The sequence below is a fragment of the Antedon mediterranea genome, chromosome 11 (genome assembly GCF_964355755.1).
Source record: "Antedon mediterranea chromosome 11, ecAntMedi1.1, whole genome shotgun sequence".
Classification (NCBI taxonomy): domain Eukaryota; kingdom Metazoa; phylum Echinodermata; class Crinoidea; order Comatulida; family Antedonidae; genus Antedon; species Antedon mediterranea.
The window spans coordinates 18734825-18756005 of record NC_092680.1 but is presented as its reverse complement, the minus strand read 5'-3'; the positions used below and the strand labels follow the sequence as shown (position 1 = coordinate 18756005).

The 21181-nt window shown below is 32.2% G+C and overlaps 1 protein-coding gene across 11 annotated transcripts in view; it reads left to right on the top strand.

Annotated features, from left to right (window-relative positions):
• LOC140062983 (uncharacterized) overlaps nt 1-21181 on the top strand; it is a 116802-nt gene that overhangs the window by 5836 nt on the left and 89785 nt on the right. For 6 of the 11 annotated variants that reach the window (XM_072109401.1, XM_072109400.1, XM_072109403.1 and 3 more), the window contains exons 10-37: nt 30-98; nt 847-975; nt 1444-1551; nt 2282-2436; nt 2757-2923; nt 3041-3179; nt 3517-3692; nt 4044-4287; nt 4703-4903; nt 7084-11220; nt 12058-12204; nt 12510-12746; nt 13616-13762; nt 14023-14448; nt 14554-14874; nt 15041-15155; nt 15258-15472; nt 15590-15907; nt 16207-16373; nt 16644-16803; nt 17270-17480; nt 17801-18045; nt 18285-18485; nt 18758-18904; nt 19106-19246; nt 19385-19669; nt 20019-20339; nt 20985-21099. In XM_072109401.1, the coding sequence (XP_071965502.1) occupies nt 30-98; nt 847-975; nt 1444-1551; nt 2282-2436; nt 2757-2923; nt 3041-3179; nt 3517-3692; nt 4044-4287; nt 4703-4903; nt 7084-11220; nt 12058-12204; nt 12510-12746; nt 13616-13762; nt 14023-14448; nt 14554-14874; nt 15041-15155; nt 15258-15472; nt 15590-15907; nt 16207-16373; nt 16644-16803; nt 17270-17480; nt 17801-18045; nt 18285-18485; nt 18758-18904; nt 19106-19246; nt 19385-19669; nt 20019-20339; nt 20985-21099 (9444 nt within the window). The remainder of the gene's footprint in view (nt 1-29; nt 99-846; nt 976-1443; nt 1552-2281; nt 2437-2756; nt 2924-3040; nt 3180-3516; nt 3693-4043; nt 4288-4702; nt 4904-7083; nt 11221-12057; nt 12205-12509; nt 12747-13615; nt 13763-14022; nt 14449-14553; nt 14875-15040; nt 15156-15257; nt 15473-15589; nt 15908-16206; nt 16374-16643; nt 16804-17269; nt 17481-17800; nt 18046-18284; nt 18486-18757; nt 18905-19105; nt 19247-19384; nt 19670-20018; nt 20340-20984; nt 21100-21181) is intronic. The other 5 variants (XM_072109406.1, XM_072109405.1, XM_072109410.1 and 2 more) reach the window with 5 other exon arrangements.

Below are 21181 nucleotides of genomic sequence, written 5' to 3'. Positions count from 1 at the left end.
GTTTTGGTACTTTTTTTATTCTCTTGTAGAACAAACTATCACAATGTCTACTGTTACAGTTGAGCATAGCTCAGTGCCATCTATGCAAAAAGACACAGGTAAATGATAAACAGTCTTAAATCCTGTATAACATAAAATAAATGTGATAACACAAACTTGTATTACTTCGCAACACAACCATCCTTTTTGTGGTCATTATATTGTAAACAAATATTTCTGAATCCTCAGTCTAACTATCTTAGTTAACTGTTTCAAAACTCAACTCTATGAACATTGTTACTTTTACGAGAACAAGAATTGTCTAAATTTTCAAAGAGTACCAGATTTGTTAATTTTAATTGTATTATGAAAAGCAACTTTCTGAAAAACAACTTGGCCAACTAAAAGGTGTTGGAAACAGGTGACGGTATGGAACAAATTTTTTCTTACTGCCACCAAAAAATATAAAATTTATGAGTATGTATATCTGAAAGACATCGACTGTCTTGGCATCAAGATCTACATTTTCAGTTCCACGTCAACAGGAAAGCAGGCCAGACTGTGTAGTTTTGTGAATTGACTAACAATATTAACTTTATAATTGAATATTGTAACTTTGTTGTGGCTTATAATTTGATAACTATACTATGCCTGCAATATATAACAACATAATTCAAATGTACGCATGTTTGTATAAAAGTGAAGAAATAGAAGTTAAATAGATTCCTGATTTAATGATTGAAAGTTTTTGATTCAGTTTTTTAATGAATAACCTCTTTAGAACATTGCTGTTTTCTTATTTATAAAAAGTCATCATTTTAGTTTTTGCTTTTTTGCTGAACCTTTTATTTTCCCCGCTTCCTTCAGTTTTGTTTCAAGCTACACGGACCCATGCGTCCGATACGAAATGTAATATGGCTGACACTGTCAGGCTTTCCAATGGTTCTCTTGATCTTTGTGATCAAGAGGTGCAAGCTATTACAGCCCGCATTCAAGGTAACTCCCCTCCCTCCGGAACGTTCCTTTGGGTTAAAGATTATACTACTATTTATTGCTTGTTAATCATTTCTTATTTGGTATTCTTTATATTTCATTTGTCTTTTTATTTATAGACCTTTTCAATTTTACTTTTTTGTCTTTGTATGCTACTAATTTAACTATAACTATTTTATTTAATTAATTATATTAATCTAATTATTTATGCATAATTAATACTGATTAGCATGCTTTGGATAGACCATTTCATATATAAAAAAAAAAAATTGGCTGATATCGCTTTCTTGGTAAAGATTTTTAAAATAAAGTCAATGCAAAATTAGGACAGAAATATAATTCAAAAGAGTTTCATTCAGTTTGGAATTATTTTTACTTTTAGTATTAAAAAAAAAGTATACATATAAAAATGGTCTAGCCAAAATAATATTTTGTATTGTTTATCAGCTCATTTGTATTGCATGTTTGTAGGAGATGACCATGATTCAAAAATAACCTTTAACCTGGAAGTACTTGGTATTGACCTCAAAAGTGAGCTTGATAGTCTCAGTCACCTGCTCGATTCCATGTGTTCAGAAGGTACAACATCATAACATTTCGTAACGCCTGATTTCCATAAAATTGCTGATTTGGAAATAATCCAATTTGGGAACATATCCACAATTATACCTGTAAAATGTTTTGGTTTGCATTCCTCTGTTGTTTGACCAGTTTGGAAAAGAGCTACATTACATACATTTTAAAATAATAAATTACAATAATTACTGTCACAGGAAGTATATGATTCAAATTTAATGTAAAGTATGATTGTTATATAGACAACCCACTATTTACTTGATTTTGTCCCAAAATTCTACATAATGATCGGACTAAAGCTGTATATGATGCATGTCAAAGGTCAACATTTATTATATAGATTGAGAACTTTGAATCCTACATTACAGATTCTTAATTAATTTTTCATTTTACTATTTTTACATAATTTGACAAACTTATTTGCATTTTGGGCATGTGTTTGTTCTATACTTCATTGTGTATTGCATCACTTTCATTGGATTGCATTTACCTTACATATTTGTAGCTAAATAATTTAATAGTATTTTTAAAATTCAATTTTGCTTACATACAATATTATTAATGTATAAGTGAATATGTACTTTGTAGATATTCATAATTTGTTAATTGAAATAGTTAAATATACAAACATCTCACTGACTCAAAAGTTGCTTTTGATTTTAGTAGCTATTTTCTAATTCTAATCAATTATGTGGTGTTCTTAATTGTTTTTCTACAAATGTATATTTTGTAGGTGATAAAAGTGCAGTGCCTAGTAATCTAAGTGAAGATATTAGTAAATTCTTAAAGATATTACAAGATCTTCATGAGAAGCTATGTCAACAACTGCAAATGGTGAAGTTGCCAGCTGATAAGGAGACCATTACAGGTTTACAAGATACAATAACGGTATGTTGTAGTATTATCACTCTTTTACATTTTAATTGCAGATTTCAGAAAGTTAAATATTTTTCCTTGCTAATTTTAGTACAATACAGTAGTAGGGTCAAGTGGAGTTAAATAGATTGGTGATGTGATTGGTTGTTTTCCAATATAAAGGCCCTGAGTTCAAATACTATATATGTGAGGTATTAACTCACGCCAAGTCGCTTTACTTGATTAATTTGCTTCTTTACTGACGTTCTTCGGCTATTTGTATATATTTACTTTTAACTGATTTATTTTATATGTATTATTTTATTTATTTATTTTATTTTATTATTTTCTAGACATTCCATACCCATCTTACCACTTTACAACCTCGATACGACCAATTACGGCAAAATTTAGAAAATGCTCTTAAAAAGGAAGACCGACCAGAATTAAGAAAGGAACTTGGACTTCTTCTAGACACTTGGGATAAACTTTACAATATGTCTAGTGCTGTTGCAGAAAGGTGAGTGTTTCTGAAAAATTACTTTAAAATATCCATGCACCTGATACCAAATCCAATATGGTTGACACTGTGGTGTTTTGGTTGAAACTATTAGATATTTTGGTTTGTTTCTTTCAGAATCTGTCAGATCAATGTGGTACAGTCAACTCTAGAACGTGCACGAGATGTGGTTGAAAGTAGCGAGCGTTCTCTATTGGATCAAGATGGCATGTCAGCTGACCTGGATAAAATACAAGTTCAATATGACACACTACAGGTACGTACAAGTAATAATATGTCATTGTTATATAGCACCTAATTCTCAAAGCCTCTAAGTCCTTTTTAAATCAAACATTTTGTGCTTTTTCCTTTACATTAGTAAATCATTTACTGATGAAACTCTCTGGAATGTTTACATTTACAAATGGTGTAGCTAAAAAATAAATATCTATCAATAGACAGACCAAATACTGTTTTATTTCGCTGGATGGTACTGTATTTAAAACATCATAAATCAAGCACACAGTATACAGAATGAAATTTTCCATTAAGCTTTGTAGACCACATTCATTGTTTTTTTAAATTGTTTTTTATCAAAATATTTACTTTTTAAGGAGCTACAAAGAACACTGCCGCCATTCCAGACTGTCATTGACAAACTTGTGAAGAGTGCCATTAAGGTAAAAAAGTTATCCCAGAAGTCACCATTGCCGGATGACCATATCCTACAGAAGGATGTTAATGAGATTAACAATCGTTGGGACAATGTTTGTGTTCAGACCCATGAAAGGTAAGTACAGCTAGGAGGCAAAGAGTAGTTACATTTACAGGCTGCCTCCTCTCATAGATTTTGTGGCATGTGTTAAAAATGTTATGTGTTGGATTATACAAATGCCAAAGAAGAATTAAAAGAGAGGCTTTTCTCGTTTCTATCTTGAGTATCCTTTTTTCTAAATCTTTGTACCATGTCTTTTCCATATTTCCAAAAGGGCTTATCATATTTCAATTAAATTGTGGAATCTGTATATAACATGTCCTTGTCTTGTGGATCATTTTTTTTTTAAATTTGTTGAAGAAGTATTTATGTATTTTGAAAAATGAATTCAAATAAAACAAGATAATATTTCATTTAATAAATAAGGCTAATGAGGCTAGACATAGCAAGTGACAAATTACAAGAATTGGATGAATTGTTAACAAGAGAAAATAACTGGATATCAGAAGCAGCCGTTACTCTACTTAAATTTGAAATCATCGGCCATGATATGATGTCCGTACAACAACAGTACCAGGCTGCAGGAGTCTTTAATTCCGAGGTTGAAAACCGCAGGCCAAAGATTGAGGACGTGCTACTTAAAGGCAGAGAATTTATTGAACAAGTAAAGGTAATTGAACTTCCATCATTTTTGAAAAAGATACATTTTATTTTATAGTTTATGTTTATGTCTTGATGTAAATTAAACTTAAATTCATTCATTAAAATGAGTTTTTAATTGACAATAACACATTAAAACATATCTGGTGTATAAACAATATATAAAAGAGCTTTTCAGGAAGATTCAAACAGAAAAGACTGTTGAAAAACACAAAATTCTATTTAATCAAGATGTTTACCAATTAACTGACATAACAAATGTATTGATATGTATGTCAACTAATCAAAACCAATTTTTTTTATTTTATGTGATTGGGATTTTATCCACATTTTTATAAAACAGTTTATGTAATTATAATAATAACAGAATATTTCAATTGTTACCCATTGTTTTTTATTTTTTTTATTTTTGTTTCTACAACTAGGTTTATGATGCAGCACAGGAGAACTACATGAAGCAAGTTGATGAATTTCATGACAGGTCTACCTCAAAACGCCCTCGTCTCGAATCTGGAGCAGAAATAATCCAAAAAGAACTTGAAACATTCAAGACACGGTACGAGGAACTGTCAATGAATGTGACAGACAGAATTGAAGTCATTGGTTCGGTTGGAAAACAACTCAATGTAAGTTGTACATTGGTTCTTTTCGTTATCTTTACAAGAATATTCTTGTTAAATCATGACGTTTTGATTATTTTCACAGGTATCAATCATAAGTGTTTTAAAGAGCCTAATTCTGAACAAAATAAATCTGAAAAGTAATTCTTTGTCTAAATATTCTATGCTTAAAAGAATTTGAATACTGGATAATATACATGCTTACCTACATGATTGATTGTAATACAAAAAAAAAATGTTTTTGGGATGATACAATTTGATAAAAATGTTTTTACATGAAACCGAAAGGGAAATATTACATGTGTAGCGGTTTAACTACACTACCTTCTAATGATGTATATTATATTACATATTGTAGTATATAGTGTGATGTATATAATATTATATACTACAATATGTTGTAATTATTACCACATAGAATCATGTATATTATCCTAAGTGTTTAAATTACTAATTGACAATGTCACTGTCAGTAATAACAATACACGCACATACTTCAGTGTCTACTGCTTACTGCTACTATGGGTAAATCAATTGCCTGTGGTAGCGAACAGCGCCACTACATGATATGAACTTTCATGTTTAACAGCTACATAATAATATGCTATTGATGTTTTACCAAAAATACTAGTAGAATTAACAGCTTTTATAGTTTGTATATTCTTATGCTTTTGGTGTTAACTGTGCCCACCGGCGTCTTAAAATTATCTTATTCTTGTGTTGGAGGAAGTATATATATACAAAGTAGTATCTTTACAATAATGAGTAATACAGTGAACTCAAGACAAAATCTTCTTCAGTAGCCAAATAATTCTCTGTTTGTAAAATGCATTAATTTATGAGCCAACCCAAGTTTGTCTGTTTGATTTTACTGTACTTTATTATTTAACAATAACACATGCAATATATGTATCACCAGAATTATACTTTTTTATACTATTACAGTTATAAATAATATATATCATCACATATTATTATTATTAACGTTCCATTTAAGTTACATTTTCTGCGTGGATATTTTAAAAACCTACACAAATTATTGTAATTTATTTGATTTTAAAATGCAATATATGTTGGTTTTTCATTTATGATTTAAATTTATCATTGCAGAAAATGTTTCTTAATAATAATTGATCATTTTAACCATATCACCACAACAATCTGTAGAAATTAACTTTTACTCAATAATTTTATCAGTATACACATCCAAGAAGTATAGAAAAGTTTGCTGTTTTCTCTGGGATATTTTTCTTTTACAGCTTTACATATTTTCTAATGGCAATACAGAATGATTCCATCCTCATTTTTAGTTGTTAGGTTTGCTATCATCTGTTTAATAATATACTTTAGAATTTAAATATTGTCTGCCTTGCTGATACCTCATTAGCATGTATGATATTTTAATATCAATTCCACCAAAATCAAAATGGCTTCCTGTCTGCCCAATGGAGAGCATGTGCAGAAGTGTCATTTTATGATGTTGGCAAACCTTTTTCCTGATTGGCTAAAAAAGTTTTGTTTATCCTGATGTTATAAGGTAAGTGGTATGCTTGGATTGCTGTTCATTTTTCTATTTACCCTCCCTCTGCATGCCATAACAATTCTATAGTATTGGGTGTTTTAGTCATCATAAATTACTTGTAGCATGGTAAATAACTTCTTAAATATCCTGTAGCATGGAAAAGGCTGACTAATATTTCGCATGAAACAAGTATGTTTCATTAAGGTGTAAGATTTTTACATAAATACCTTGTTTTCTGTGCACAAAATGTTAGCACTTAACTCTATAAACTGTGGTATATCTTGTTTCTGCACATTTTGCTATTCATGTTTTCCTTATACATTTTGTGTAACGGTGGTCGTAATAATCATTAAAACTTGTACTTTATTTGTGGTTTGGTAAACGATATAATTTCTAACCTGTAATAAACTTGTGTCTATTCAATTCTTGTTCTTAATCTGGTTTGCAATGCAAAGAATTTTATTTTATTTTGAAATGGATAATGATTTGAGGTAGTTTTTTAATATATGTTTTAAATTGATTGTAGAAAATTAAGTTTAATATAGAAATGATTAATTTAGGTTGTAATTAACTAATTTGATTTATATTTTTAGAATTATATAAAATGAAAATCCGATAAAAATGCAATTATCCTTATTTATAAACCTTTTTCCATTTTCCACAGATTGATGTTTCAAATTTAAATCCGTTGGAAATCTTCTCTTTGCCTCCAATCCAAGTTGAGATGATACATAGAAGATTAATTCTTCATCAACCATCAATTAAACAATTCATTGAATATCAAACGAATCCAAGGGGTTCACAATATCAATCAGGGACAAGTTGTCCTGAGATGATCTTGCCAGCTTTATCGCATGACACCAGGGTAGTAAGACCAAAAGAGAGACATCCTCCAGTTGGTCAGTTAAAGAAGCAGAAGTCACCATCAGTCATTAAAAAAAACGTTTCTTTTCCCGAAATCCCAGTAATGGAAGAATTAGTGATAGGTACTGAAGACTGCAATGTGGATAGTATGGAGGTTCATCTATCACCAGCAATAGAATGCGCGGAGACTGTAAACAGAAAAAACCCCAAAAAAATCTCAAAAGACAACCAAACTTCCACTTCAGAAAAAAGTTCTTTGTTGTCAACTATATCTAAGTGGTGGAAGTCATTAGATTCTGGGAATGCGCCTTCTGATGAATATGTGGTTATAACTATTCCAGTTGCTAATGAAGATACATTTCAATTTCAATTGGACACTGCGAATGAAAATGTATCTCATTCTTCAGAATTAAATATAACTAGCACAGAACTATTAAGAAAAGAGCAGATTTCTTCATCTGGTGATGAAGTAGCACTGAATCCAAATTTGACACATTCCGAAGTTCATAAGACATCTTTTTCCACTGACAGCAGCTCAGCAATAGAAAATTCAACAAAAACCAATTTAAAACCAAAAGTATCAACACAATTGAATGTTTCAAATAACAATCCAGAGCAGAATGAACAGAAACTAGATGTTACTTTGAAAGGCAAACTTCAGCAACATAGTAAAGGATTAATTTCTAAAGGGAAAGATGATCAAAAACCTAAAAAGTCACCCATCAAAAAAGCTTCAAAAAGTGATACTGGAAAAGTAACAAAGAAAGTGTTACCAAATAAACCAACTAAGCAAGGAACTAAAATAAACGCCACTAGTAAAGGTATTGAAAACATACCAGTAGTAAAATCGACCACTCAAGTTGAATATGAGCCATCATTGAAGAAGGCAAGAAAAAAACTTCCTGAGATAAAGAAATTTGGTGATGACACAAAAGAAAAGAAAGTTTTAAAACATGTTAAAAAAGAGTCATCCTTATTTACAAAAGGAAAGAAAGAGAAACCACCAAGTAAAGAAAAGCGGCCTGAAAAAAAGCCCAAGATAAAAAAGAAAGAAGGCTCAATAATGGCTTCATTCACAAGATTATTGGCACCATCAAAAGATGGTTCTTTAAAAGTGGATACATCTGAGGATGAAGAAAGTATTAATAAAAAAGGAGAAGGTGATTCCTCGATAACTACTAAAAACATAACAATAAATCAAAATGGTCACACAGAAATTAATGGAAATAATGAACCAGATATCCAAGAAATTCAAATAAAAGATACAAAACTAGACCAACAGGTATTTCAAGAAGAAAGAACAAATTCGTCTTTAAACAATTCCAATACATTTGGTATTACATCAGTAGCAATCAGTGTCTCTGGTGGGTCAAATACACCTGTTGAAATTCCAGATAATATAGAACACCAGGTTGTATCAACGACGTACAAGATGACAAGTTCTACAGTTCGTCCAATTGAGGAACATGAACAAGAAAATATGTTGTCAAGTTTTACACCTGGTTTAATATTGAATCCAAGACATTCTGAATTGGAAAGCGGAACGCTTGTGCCACCAGTAACAACAGTGGAAAAACCATCGTTGGCATTAAACGTTTCTGGTGTTTCTGTATCTGCACCAGAGGAAACAACAAAAAAGAAAAAAGGAAAATATAGAATGGTTATAGAGAGTTCATCTATCATGACAAAAGAGATTATCAGTGAACCATTTCATCCATCCACTGAATCCATTACTTGGTTAGGAAAACCATCAAATGATGTACATGGATCTCCTCAAGATTTTGCGCAAAACATTTCTTTCAAAGCTGTTGGTCCCAGTGAAAGTTCACCTGAAGTTATACCTGTTGTGCATGCTTGTATTGAAAATAAAAAAGAGAACACTACTTTGGAATCTCAAATTCCTCCAATAATATCCGAGAGTGACCACCAGATAATAAAAGAAGAGACTATAGTTCCATCTACAAAGAATTCAGTTGAGTTTAAGATGCCACAAATTACTAAAGTTAATGAAGATATGATCATGCAAAGAAGGTTAATAATAAGTGTAGATGATATAAACCAAATTCCCAGAAAATCTGTAGAGGATATTGCTGGTGAATACTGTGATGACATCCAAAGACTTCTTACACTTGAAGAAGGAGATCATGTTCCTACACCAGAAACTGGTGATGTTATAATTGACGAAACAATCCAGAGCAGGGCTGTATCACCTATTTCTTTTGATCTGAAATTTCCCCTTTCTGATAACACCGATGAGAGTATCACTGAAGATGTATGTGATCAGACAGAAGTGTTACCATCTGAACTAAATATTGACTTGTCAGTGTTTATTGATTCACCATCAATTAATCCAACAACAAATGAGCAAAATGTGGATCAGTTGCCAGTTTATGAAGAATCAGAATATGTGATATCTGTAAAAATTGATGGATCAGATTTAAATTCCAGAAATGAAACACCTGTTCTTTCTGATACTGAAATTGATGTCCACCAATGTCATGATTCTTTACAACATGTACAAGAAGAATCTTGTAGTCAAATAATAAATTCTAGTAGAAGTAACTTACGATTGCTTGAAGGTTTCAGTAAACTGGAACCTAACCTAGCACCTGACACTGAAACCAATCAAGAATACAGTTTTGAAGATAATGCCACTGAATATGTCATAATAGATTCTGATAAGAATGTTTCAGGCATACCCAAAGAAACCGTATACAACCAAGATAGAGATGCTGGTGGTAATAGTCTACCAACCATGATTGGAACTTTTATGAAGGATAATATTGGTAAATTCTTTAAAGACTTTCCAAGTCTTTCAGATGAAGGTACAGCTTCTCCACAAGATCTTTCAACAGAAGAGTTACACATTTCTGAGGAAAGTATCACTGAAAAACTTAAGTCACCAACGGCTGAATTTAATCTTAAAGATAAACTGTATCGGTCAACATCACTGCCACATCAACCAGATCACAAGATTGAGACAGATGGCCATAAACATGACCAGGTGGATAGTGATCATGAGAATATTCAGAGTAAAAGTGAACATTATGAAAAGAAGTCAAAAAATGTAGAAGAAAAGTTTTCCTTTTATCAAAAAGCGCTTGGCGTATTTTCTATGTTTAAAGATGAAAAACAAGATGAGCAACCAGAACAAATTCTGTCTTCTCCAAAAGAACCTAAACATAAACAAAATGTGAAAAAAGATGTTGTGTTTGAAAGGGAACCAAAGGAAAAAGAATTAAATATACCACAGAAAGCAATTGACTTGTTTTCAATATTCAAAGGTGTAAAGCAATTTGTTACAAAGGAACCAGGGGAAGATGGCAAAAAGGAGGAAGCAAAACATGTTAGTATGAGGGAAGAAGAACATACCAAACAAGAAACGGAACCAGATCATACATATGTTGAGAGAATCCAATTCACTGAGCCTCCAGCAGAACAAGAACATGTTATGAAAGAATTTAGGAATGATCAAAACATAGGAAAAGGATTACCAAATGAAGAACAACCTCTGGAAGAGGGACTGAGACATCAAAAAGAACCTCTGGAAGAAAAGACTCTACTAAGTGTAGAAAACTTTAGAGAAAAACCAATTGATGAATTGGTAATAGATCCTAAAGTTGTGGAACCAGTTTTTGAAGCCCCTGTATTCCAGAAATCTGAACATGTTATGAAAGAACCAAATCATGTGGAAGAGAGACTGGAAGATGGAAAAGAACCTCTGGGCGAAAAGATTCCACTAACTGTAGGAAACATTGAAGGAAGTCCTATTGATGAATTTGTAGTAGATTCTAAAGTTGTGGAACCTGTTTCTGAAACACCTGTACTCCAGATGTATGATCAGGTGATTCATTCGGTCTCAATTGAAGATAAGTATGTATTCACCAGCAAACCTAGTCAAGCTGATTCTGTATTTGTTGATCCATATTGGAAAATGGTAAGTTGTGGTCTAGAATGAAAGCCAATTTGTTTTTTTTCTTTTGTATCTATATACCTATGTGGAAAATAGATATTTTATTACACTTCTCTTTTTCTAAAATGTTACTGAGAAAAAATTACTATTAATGATATATTTTGACTGCAGTAAAAGTTTAATGTTGCAGGTCAAGACAGAAATGGCTCTACATGCTAATTATTTTCTCAATGAGAATTGTTAATAATCTTTTTCTTTGATAGCAAAAATATAGTAAGTAAAACATAAAAGAAATGCTGATGTTATATTACCATTTCATGGTGTATTGTAATTATTTACCACACACCTTGGTATATCAGGCAACCACTACATTAGTGGAATTTATTTAGATATTGACATTTAAAGAAGACAATGCTTCGTGCATATTCTAGGTATGAAACAACACAGAGTTGAATGTCAGAATTCTTGGATTAGGCTTGTTAATATTTATACAGTTGATGTAATATGAATTTGTTTAATAAATGTTTTAACGGTTGTATTATTTGATCTCGTTAGAGATGCTTGTGTTGTTTTTCTTATTTGCTTTAAACTTTTCACTACAAATAATACTACACAACATTTTACATAAAACATTTTAGCTATTTCTAAACAATACAAAATAAAAAAAACATGAATTAACATTATTCTTTTACTGAATTTTAGATTTCTACAAAAACACACCCAGAAACCAATTGTATTTTGTTCTCATTTATTGAATGTTGCATTTTGTGAACATTATCATCTATTTGTAAAGTTTTGGTTAAGGTACAGGTAGATGGTTTTTTGAACATTTTTACGATTTTATTGGCTTGAATTTTCTAGGCGGAGTATGATCGTGAATACCGTGTTGTATGTCAGGTTGTCAGTGACCAGTTTTATTGGGTGACAATTACGTTACAAAAGCTGAAAAATCTTGAACCAATCAGTAATGATTTGCAAACTCTAACATTCCAAAAAGATAAAATTAAGGTTGGTTTTTTCAAAAGTATCTTTTATTTGTTTTTAAAAAACATGTTTCATTATAATCAACATAATTTATATTAATCTAAACGATCAATTTCATTAGCCATCTTCAAACAAAAATATTAGCAACTGTGAAAGGTGAAATATTTGTTTTTTTTTCTTTTTAGTTTTATATTTTTATCCATTTTGTTATAATTACTTAAATTACTTTTTTAACAACTTATTGTCCAGGAACATTCCAATATCCCATATATTCACTGTTATTATTTTCACTATTTTTTGTAATTTTACTTTTTATAATATATATTTAGTCTTTCATTGAGGATATCTCATACCATGAAGTGCCAATATCAGAGACGACTGCAAGGGTTGAGACGTTTATTGAATTGAACAAAGAAAAACATATGAAGCCTGAGCAACAACAAGATCTAAAGGGAAAGGTCAAGGAATTACAGACTGGATACCGTGAGGTCGTAACCATAGCAAACAACAGAATGCGGAGTATTGATGAAAACCATCAGCAGCTTATGATTGAAAAGAAGGAATTGGTAAGTTGTGAATCAATTGACCAATCAAAGAGCTGGATGGCTCAATGCCAGGAATCTACTGGTATTTGAAAATGAGACAAAACGTCCGATGGAAAATTAGACTTGAAAATCCCGCTTTCAAGTTATTTTATTAATATTGGTTATTGGAATTGAATTCAATGTTAACTAGAAAGACACTCCGAGAGTGCATACCTTCGCCTACTGTAAAATTCTCCTACATAAGATTTCTCCGGTAAAAAAGAAATATATATATATATATATATGTCTGTGTCTTAATGCTGTTTGTGATTTAGGCTAATTTCACTACAAGCATGTGTATGCGAGTTTGGTGTAATGGTTATGTAACAAGCCTTTCAATTAACAATAGCTTCAGTTGACTAACAATAGAACAGCAACGTGAAAATCAAATGAGTGAATTTGAAAAGAAATAGGTTTTTTCAACTACTCGCATCAAAAAAACGTGCACATTAAATCAAATTATGTTTTAAATTTACAAATCACAAATTATACCTCTTGCCTCTTGTACAAAAATGAAGTTTTTTGGACAAGTAGTTCTCGAGAAAATGCAATTTTAGTTTATTTGTTACTTTAAGACTGCTCGCCGGCTTTTGTAAAATTCTGTCCTATCTTTTAACACTAGCAGGTCTGAACAGTATACCGAAAAAGTGGTCCAGAATTGGGACCATGGTCCCAAAATTTAATGGAATGGTCCTTGACCAAATATCTATCCGTATATTCATTTTGGTAAAGATCTTGTAATTACTTTTTGAGTAATCCTGCTAACAAACAAACAAACAAACAAACACACGCTACCGATTACATATACCTCCTTGGCGGAGGTAAATAATTCTTTAAAATATTTGTTGTAGAATTTAATTGATAAGAACTTCCAAGACGTTTATTCTAATGGACAACTACTACTCAAATGGCTGTCAGACACGGAACATGCAATGGGATCATCACAGCCTCAGAGTGAACAGGTTCAGCCCCTAAATGAACAGCTCAACAAAATGAAGGTGATGTTTTATTATTATCTTCGAGTCACTCAGTATTACCATTATTTTCATTAATACAAAAAAAATGAATATAATCTCTATATAATCTTTATGTATCGTTTAAAACCACCATGCTCGTAATAAATACAAATAATAGTTTGGGAATACAGTACTACTGTACTGTAATAAACAAATCATCCTGTAAAGTTAAAATCATCTTGTTAGGTTTTTTGCATGTGCCTTCTGAACCAAAAATAATTAACTTTTTGTATTAATCCTAGGCTTTGAGAGATGACATTAATGCTCATGAACAACCACTAAAAACCACAGTTGAAAACATCCAAAAGTTTGTGAACACCAGCGGTGATAAACTAACGCAGCCAAATCATGCCACACTACAGGATATACAGAAAAAACTATACAGTCATTTTGACTTGCTTCAGAACCAAGCGGATGAACGTGTCAATCACCTCACTTCTGCTTTAGACTACCTCCACAACTTTGAGCATGACCTTGCAAAGTTCGAGCACTGGCTTGGAAAGACGATGCACGATATCGATGGATTGCTCAGCGATCCTGGTCGTGATGTAAGCATTTTGAAACGACAACAGATGCAACTTCAAGGGATTTCTTCCGATATGAATGTACGCAAGTCACATTTGGCAATGGTGCAAGATAGTGGACAGCGGTATATTGAAGATGCAAAGGTTAGCAGAGATGTTTAATTGTCTGGCTTTGTCATGTTCGAATTATTGATGGAGATGTTTATATGTTTTATCTTTTAATTCAACTTCGTCATTCTATATTTTTAGGTCTACAAACAAATGTTACACAAATTTCGCCAAACCGCCCTCCCAAGTCAGTTCAACCGAGTGTTTAGCGAGGCACCAGATTCAACTGGAATCCAAGATCGTCTGCTTCATCTAAATGAAGAATTTGAACACTTGGAACAGAAGTGTGATAGTGCTGGCAAGAGGTTGGAAGTTCTTATCAAGAAACATTTGCATTACAACAAAGGTCTTGCATCTGTGACAAACTGGTTAGATACAACAGAAAAAGCAATGGCAAAACTCATGCAAGAACCAATTGCAGCAGAGACATCAACTGTCCAAGAACAGGCAGAGAAATTTAAGGTCTAGATTTGTTTATTTTAAAAGATTGTACTACTAATTTATTGTAGCAGAAACAAAAGTAGTTCATCATTCATTTAGCTGTCAAAAGAGCAATTGTAATTAGAATAGTCTGCTAGGATGTTGTAAGTTACTTTAGTTTGATAAATCTTAACATTAATCTTTACAGGCATTCAATGATGATGTAATCAAACACTCCAAAGATGTCGAAGACTTGAAATATACAGGAAGAGAGCTGACTGATGCACAGCCAGAGGTTAAACCTGATGTCCAAAGGACCATTGGTAAGTTTATTGTTCCATTCATGTTTAAACAATTGGATGTGGAATATTGATATCTATATAATATTTGGATAAAATTGTTTTATGATCAATATATAATTGTAGATGATGTTAGTGAGCGTTATAACAGACTTGAACGTTTGCTGACGGAGAGGAGCAGTACTTTGCATCGAACCCTTATGAACTCTCGTAGCCTTCAGGACAGCCTTAACAGCCTCATCATATGGTTGGAAGAGAAAGAGGATGCATTTGATAAGCTGGACTCTGCAAAGGTACTCGTTAAGCGTGACAACCTACAAGAACAAGTTCAATATCACAAGGTATGTGTTTTGAAAATGGTTCCATAATCATGCAAAATTCATCTTGTTATTAAATGTTATTTTAAAAGTAATAGAATATTTATTTATTTACTAAGTTTTTTCATTTTACTCTTTCAGCTTCACCAGATTGATATTGATAGTCACAAGTCTAGCGTGGATTCTGTCAACACTCTTGCAACAGAGCTACTTAAAGTCAGTGATCCAAAACAAGCTCATAGTATCCAGAAAAGACTGGATGATCTTAACTCGCGTTTTGGAAAGATCATCACTCGATCAAACAACAGAGAAACTTATTTGACATCACTACTGGAGGATCTCTTACGACTACATAATGAGGTCAAAGAGTTGGAGGATTGGCTTCTGCCAACTGCTCAAGTTCTGGAGACTAAGGAGCTTATGAAATTGGATTTGCCAGAGTGCAATACAAAACTTCAGGTGAGTTTTAAAAACGTATATCATATCATAAAATATCATAACAATTATTTATGCAAGAAATGTAAAATTTCTACCTACCATAAATTTTGGCAGCAGTTACTTTAGTCTTTACATCCTCCTGGGGTCATCGAGTGTTTTGCAGAGTCTTCTGTCCATTGTTGCTGTGTCCAAATCAATCCAGATCCAAGAAGAGCCAGTCTTTTTGATGTCACTATTTTATTCAGGGGTCTTTTCCTTCTCTAAAAAGTAAATTAGCAAAATACAAATACAAATACTACAAATAGAGATTTTCTTTGCAGGATATTGAAAGACAGATAGAAATACACAGGCCTCAGTATGAAGGCATATTGCAGTTATGTATTACTTTACTAAATGATTCTGGCAATAATGATGTGTCCTACATTGATGAGATAAAAGAGAATGTTCAATCAAATTGGAGAAGTCTTGACACATTGATGAAGAAGAGGTAAAAGAGTTAGTTATTATTATGATTTGGTCAGTGTCCATAAAAGTGTCCTGTTCTTCAGGATAATATAAACAATAACCAAATCATCCTGTCAATTAACAATACAGGCACTGTATTGTTTAATTTATTTTAGGAGGTTTATTAAAGAAAATAACCACACTACTATTAAAATGTCAAAAGGTCAAAAAAATGAAAATATCATATTTTGTTTAAATGATTTGTGAATTTTCCACTGAATGACTGAATAGCTTATAAAACATTTTTTTCTAGACGAAAGCAGTATACAGAGCGTGAGATTGCAACAAAGGCCTTCCAAAATCAAGTGAAGAAAGTAACGCTATGGTTGAACACGATGTTTGACAAAGTACAGACATTGAAACCAATATCACGTGATAAAGATACCATACAAATACAGATGCAACAATTAGAGGTATACTTTCAATTTGTTATAGGAGAATTATGTAAAACATAGCCATAATATGAAAGTATCTTCTACATTGTATTGTATTTAATCATCTTCTAACTTGGCATTCATAATTAATGTTATTGGGTCACTTACAATGTTAATTTACATTGTTGTTTACAGACACAACTTTCTTTTGTGTTTATAGTCATTGTATTGAAAACAATACATTATGCAAATGAGAATATAAAGCAATGCTTTGATTGGCAGTTAAAAAACTAGCAATTATGTAACAGAAATAAACAGTGACTTTTAAACAATGATTTTTTTATAGTCATTGGTTCAGTATGTAGACAGAATTCCCTAGTTCAGGAATTTAATAGTCACAATAATCAGGTCATTTAATTTGTGGTATCTTCAAATTGGTTCATCTGATATACTGTAATTAACCATTTACACTTTATATAATGCAAGGTATTTGTTTCTATTTTAGCCTCTGAAGAAGGAATATGAAAAGTCACGCTGTGATATAGAAGAAGTCAAAGACCTTGGAATCAAGCTGGACTACTTAACCCAGGACATGTGTACTCCTTTCAGATGCACTCCACGTCGATCAAGCATGTCTGTAAATGCAATGGAATTTGAAAGTGTCAGTGAGAAGCTTCTGTCTCTTCCTTCAAAACGTTTTTCATCTTTTGATGAAGGTAAGTCACTCAATATTTTATCAAATGCTTACTGATTGACTCAAAAGTACGCTGATATCACGGTTGTGTATGAATATTGTCTGCAGAATTTAATCTATCAATCACAAATAACATGTGTTGTTGCATTGAGTAATGTTAGTTTAAAATGCTTTCAGAAATTTTGGACAACTCCACAATTGTAATAAAAACAAAATTTGGTTACAAGATTGTAATATTAGAATGGAAAATAACGTTTGATGTATTGCTTTCTATATACTGTTCTTTACTTACTACACATTGATATCTCATTAGTAAGTGTCAATTTATATTTCTTTTTTTAGATACAATGGCATCTGAAAAGGTTGTAACAGGAATTGTAGACCGGTACAACAGGTTAGGTAGTCAATTGGGCGTCAGATATGAGGAACTTGATGCAATTCTCAATGTCTCTAAACAACACCAAGATCATCTCAAGTCATTACATGATCAGCATGAATGGATTGTTGCCGTAGAAACAACTATTGACAACCATGAACCAATCAGCATGGACTACCAAACATTGAAATTACAGCTTGACAATATGAGGGTAAAGATCTTAATTTCTTTTAATAAACACAAAATAAACAAATCTTATCAACTAGAAAATAAGACTTTTGAAATAATTAAAAGATGTATAAAAAGAGGAAATACAGTGAAATACATAATTAGCTAAATGTTCAGCTTATTGTTGCTACATACCAATGTATAAGTATAAAGGTGTATCAATTCTCTGAAAATCTTTGATGCTTATAATACACTAATAAAAATAATTAAATATCAATTTAGAAAATTGAAAGAGACCTGGTCAACAATAAACCAATCTCTGATAACACACTGAGGGATGCAGAGACATTCCTTCATCAGAAGAAAGACAGCTTGACATCTGACCAGCAAGAAGTACTGCAAAATGAAGTGTATGAGCTGAAGTCGCATATAGATCAAACTCACCTAAAAAACCAAGATTGGTTGAGGAGTATGCTAGACGAGGTAAGAAAGAACCCGCTTTTCAGTGCAATTATACCTCCTTCCACATCTTTACTGCCATCATCTTCTTCCTTCCACATCTTTACTGCCATCATCTTATCGTTCTTACGTCATTTTTATTATAAACTTCATAAATCATATATACCTCAATCAAGTCTATTCCTGATTCTATTCCTGATTCTATTCCTGACTCTATTCCATGAACATTATTAATATATATTAATATATTGTACCAAACAAATACTAATAAAATACATTTTCAATTTGGGTTTTAGCTGAACTTGCTTACGGATGTCAAGGACAAAGGTTTGAAGATGAAAGACTTAAAGGATTGGATTGTATCAGTTGAAAGTAGACTTGGGGAGGAATTACCAATGAAGGAACAGCTTCAACCACTCCGAGAGCAAGAGCAGGAACATAGGGTGAGTTGAGAAGGCTGAAATGCATCATCTGAAGAAATTAAACCATTTAACTAAATATAGTAGTGCAGTAACAATACTTTCTTGAAAACCTGATAATCACAAGAGGGTTTGCTATAATTGTCAAGAGTTGTACTGTAGTCTTTAATAATAAGGCTTTATATTCTATACCAATTTGATTTTATTTAATTTGTGTTGATACAGACCATTCATAGCGAGATCCGCAATCAACAGGAACCAGTAATGATAGCAGTTCACAATGCTCAATTCCTAATGGAGACCAGACCAGATAAATTGAGTGACAGTAACAAAGGCAACATCAAAGCTGCTGCTCAAGATTTGAAGGTATAAACACTGTCACATGAGGCTTTATTATAGGTCATTGAAAACTTGGATAATGATGATTTGTATTAATTATACTAACTTATTTATAATAATCATTATCATTTATAATCATTTCATATTGACATTTTAAATTTATAGGAGAAATATGAGCTTCTTTACTCAGAGAGTGATGGTCGCATGAATCAGCTCGCCATTGGCTTGGAAGAACTACAGAAGTTTGATCAGGAACATTCCTCATTTGATGTATGGCTTACATCAGCAGAAAGAACACAAGAAACACTGCTTCACAATATTGCCAAAGATCGTGATTCACTGAGGCACCAGATGACCAAGGTGCAAGAATTCAACCAGGAGATCATTTCTCATGCTGTGGAACTCAAATTTTTGAATATCTTTGGAACCAAATTTTTAAAATCTGCAGAGGTAATATTTTGGTGTCAGTTATGAATGAAATATCACTACAATTTCTACAATTCAGATTAGATTTCAAATAAGGCAATCAGAATAATATTGCTACAATAATATGAAGCTGATTTATTATATATAGTATAGCAGAGAATGTAATTGCCAGTGTGGTATTACTGTATGCTATAAAAAACTACAAATACAATATTCATAACATGGTATAGCAACAAATTAAATTATTTACTGATACCTTATAATGATTATCATTATTATTGCTATTATCAAATTCTTTAAAAAAGTTCCCTAGGTAGATAGTTATTTGAGGGACATAAAAATTGAAGTTATTGTATTATAATTTTTTTTACAGCATTACAAGAATCAGCTAGCAGACTTCCGACAGAAAACTCTTACAAAGGAGGAATTGCGTAGTTATATTGAACCACCAGAAGCAAACCAAATAAGAGACAAAATAAATGATACCAACAAGAAATATGAACATCTTAAAGCAATTTGCCTTCGGCACACAGAGAAACTTACACTTGTTCTTAGCCTTCATGAACGATTGCACACGTCTACAAATGAATTCACCATCTGGATTGAAGAGTCTACTGAAACAGTTAAGAAGATGGAAGCAGAAGAAATGGGCAGTGATGTTCCCTCAGTACAGGAACAAATTGCCAAAAATAGGGTGAGCACATGTCACCATTAGTACTTTTTTATTCCTCTATTTATTTATTTATTCATTCCTTAATTATTAGTCCAAAAACCAGTAAATGCTCCCAAATCTTCAGAATAAGATTTGGTTAGAAAGCATGTCTCATATATTTTAAAGGTAGTTAAGTGGCGCTGCTTTTGCGGCTTCCTTTTGGCACCAGGACCCAGCCCTGATATCTGGATGTAGTTTACTGTACTTTGTACTAAGGTCTTGCGGCTTCCTTTTGGCACCAGGACCCAGCCCTGATATCTGGATGTAGTTTACTGTACTTTGTACTAAGGTCTTGCGGCTTCCTTTTGGCACCAGGACCCAGCCCTGATATCTGGATGTAGTTTACTGTACTTTGTACTAAGGTCTTGCGGCTTCCTTTTGGCACCAGGACCCAGCCCTGATATCTGGATGTAGTTTACTATACTTTGTACTAAGGTCTTGCGGCTTCCTTTTGGCACCAGGACCCAGCCCTGATATCTGGATGTAGTTTACTGTACTTTGTACTGATGAATGAGACACATTATGGTGCAATACACAGTTTTACATGAAAAGGACTACAGTAAATAATTTATTCAAACTACCTGAACAACTTTGTGAATAGTCTAATTGAAATAACATTTTTTGTAGGCTGTTCAAGATGATATTCATCTTCATCTAAAGGACATTGAGGAGATCAAAGTGACTACAGTACAACTATGTGAATCACAGCCTGGACTTAAGCCCAAGTTTCAAAGATCAATTGGTGAGATTAAGTTATCAATTGAGTATACATGATGTTTAAGTATTTCATATAATATGAAAATGATGTTACTGTATAACAATTT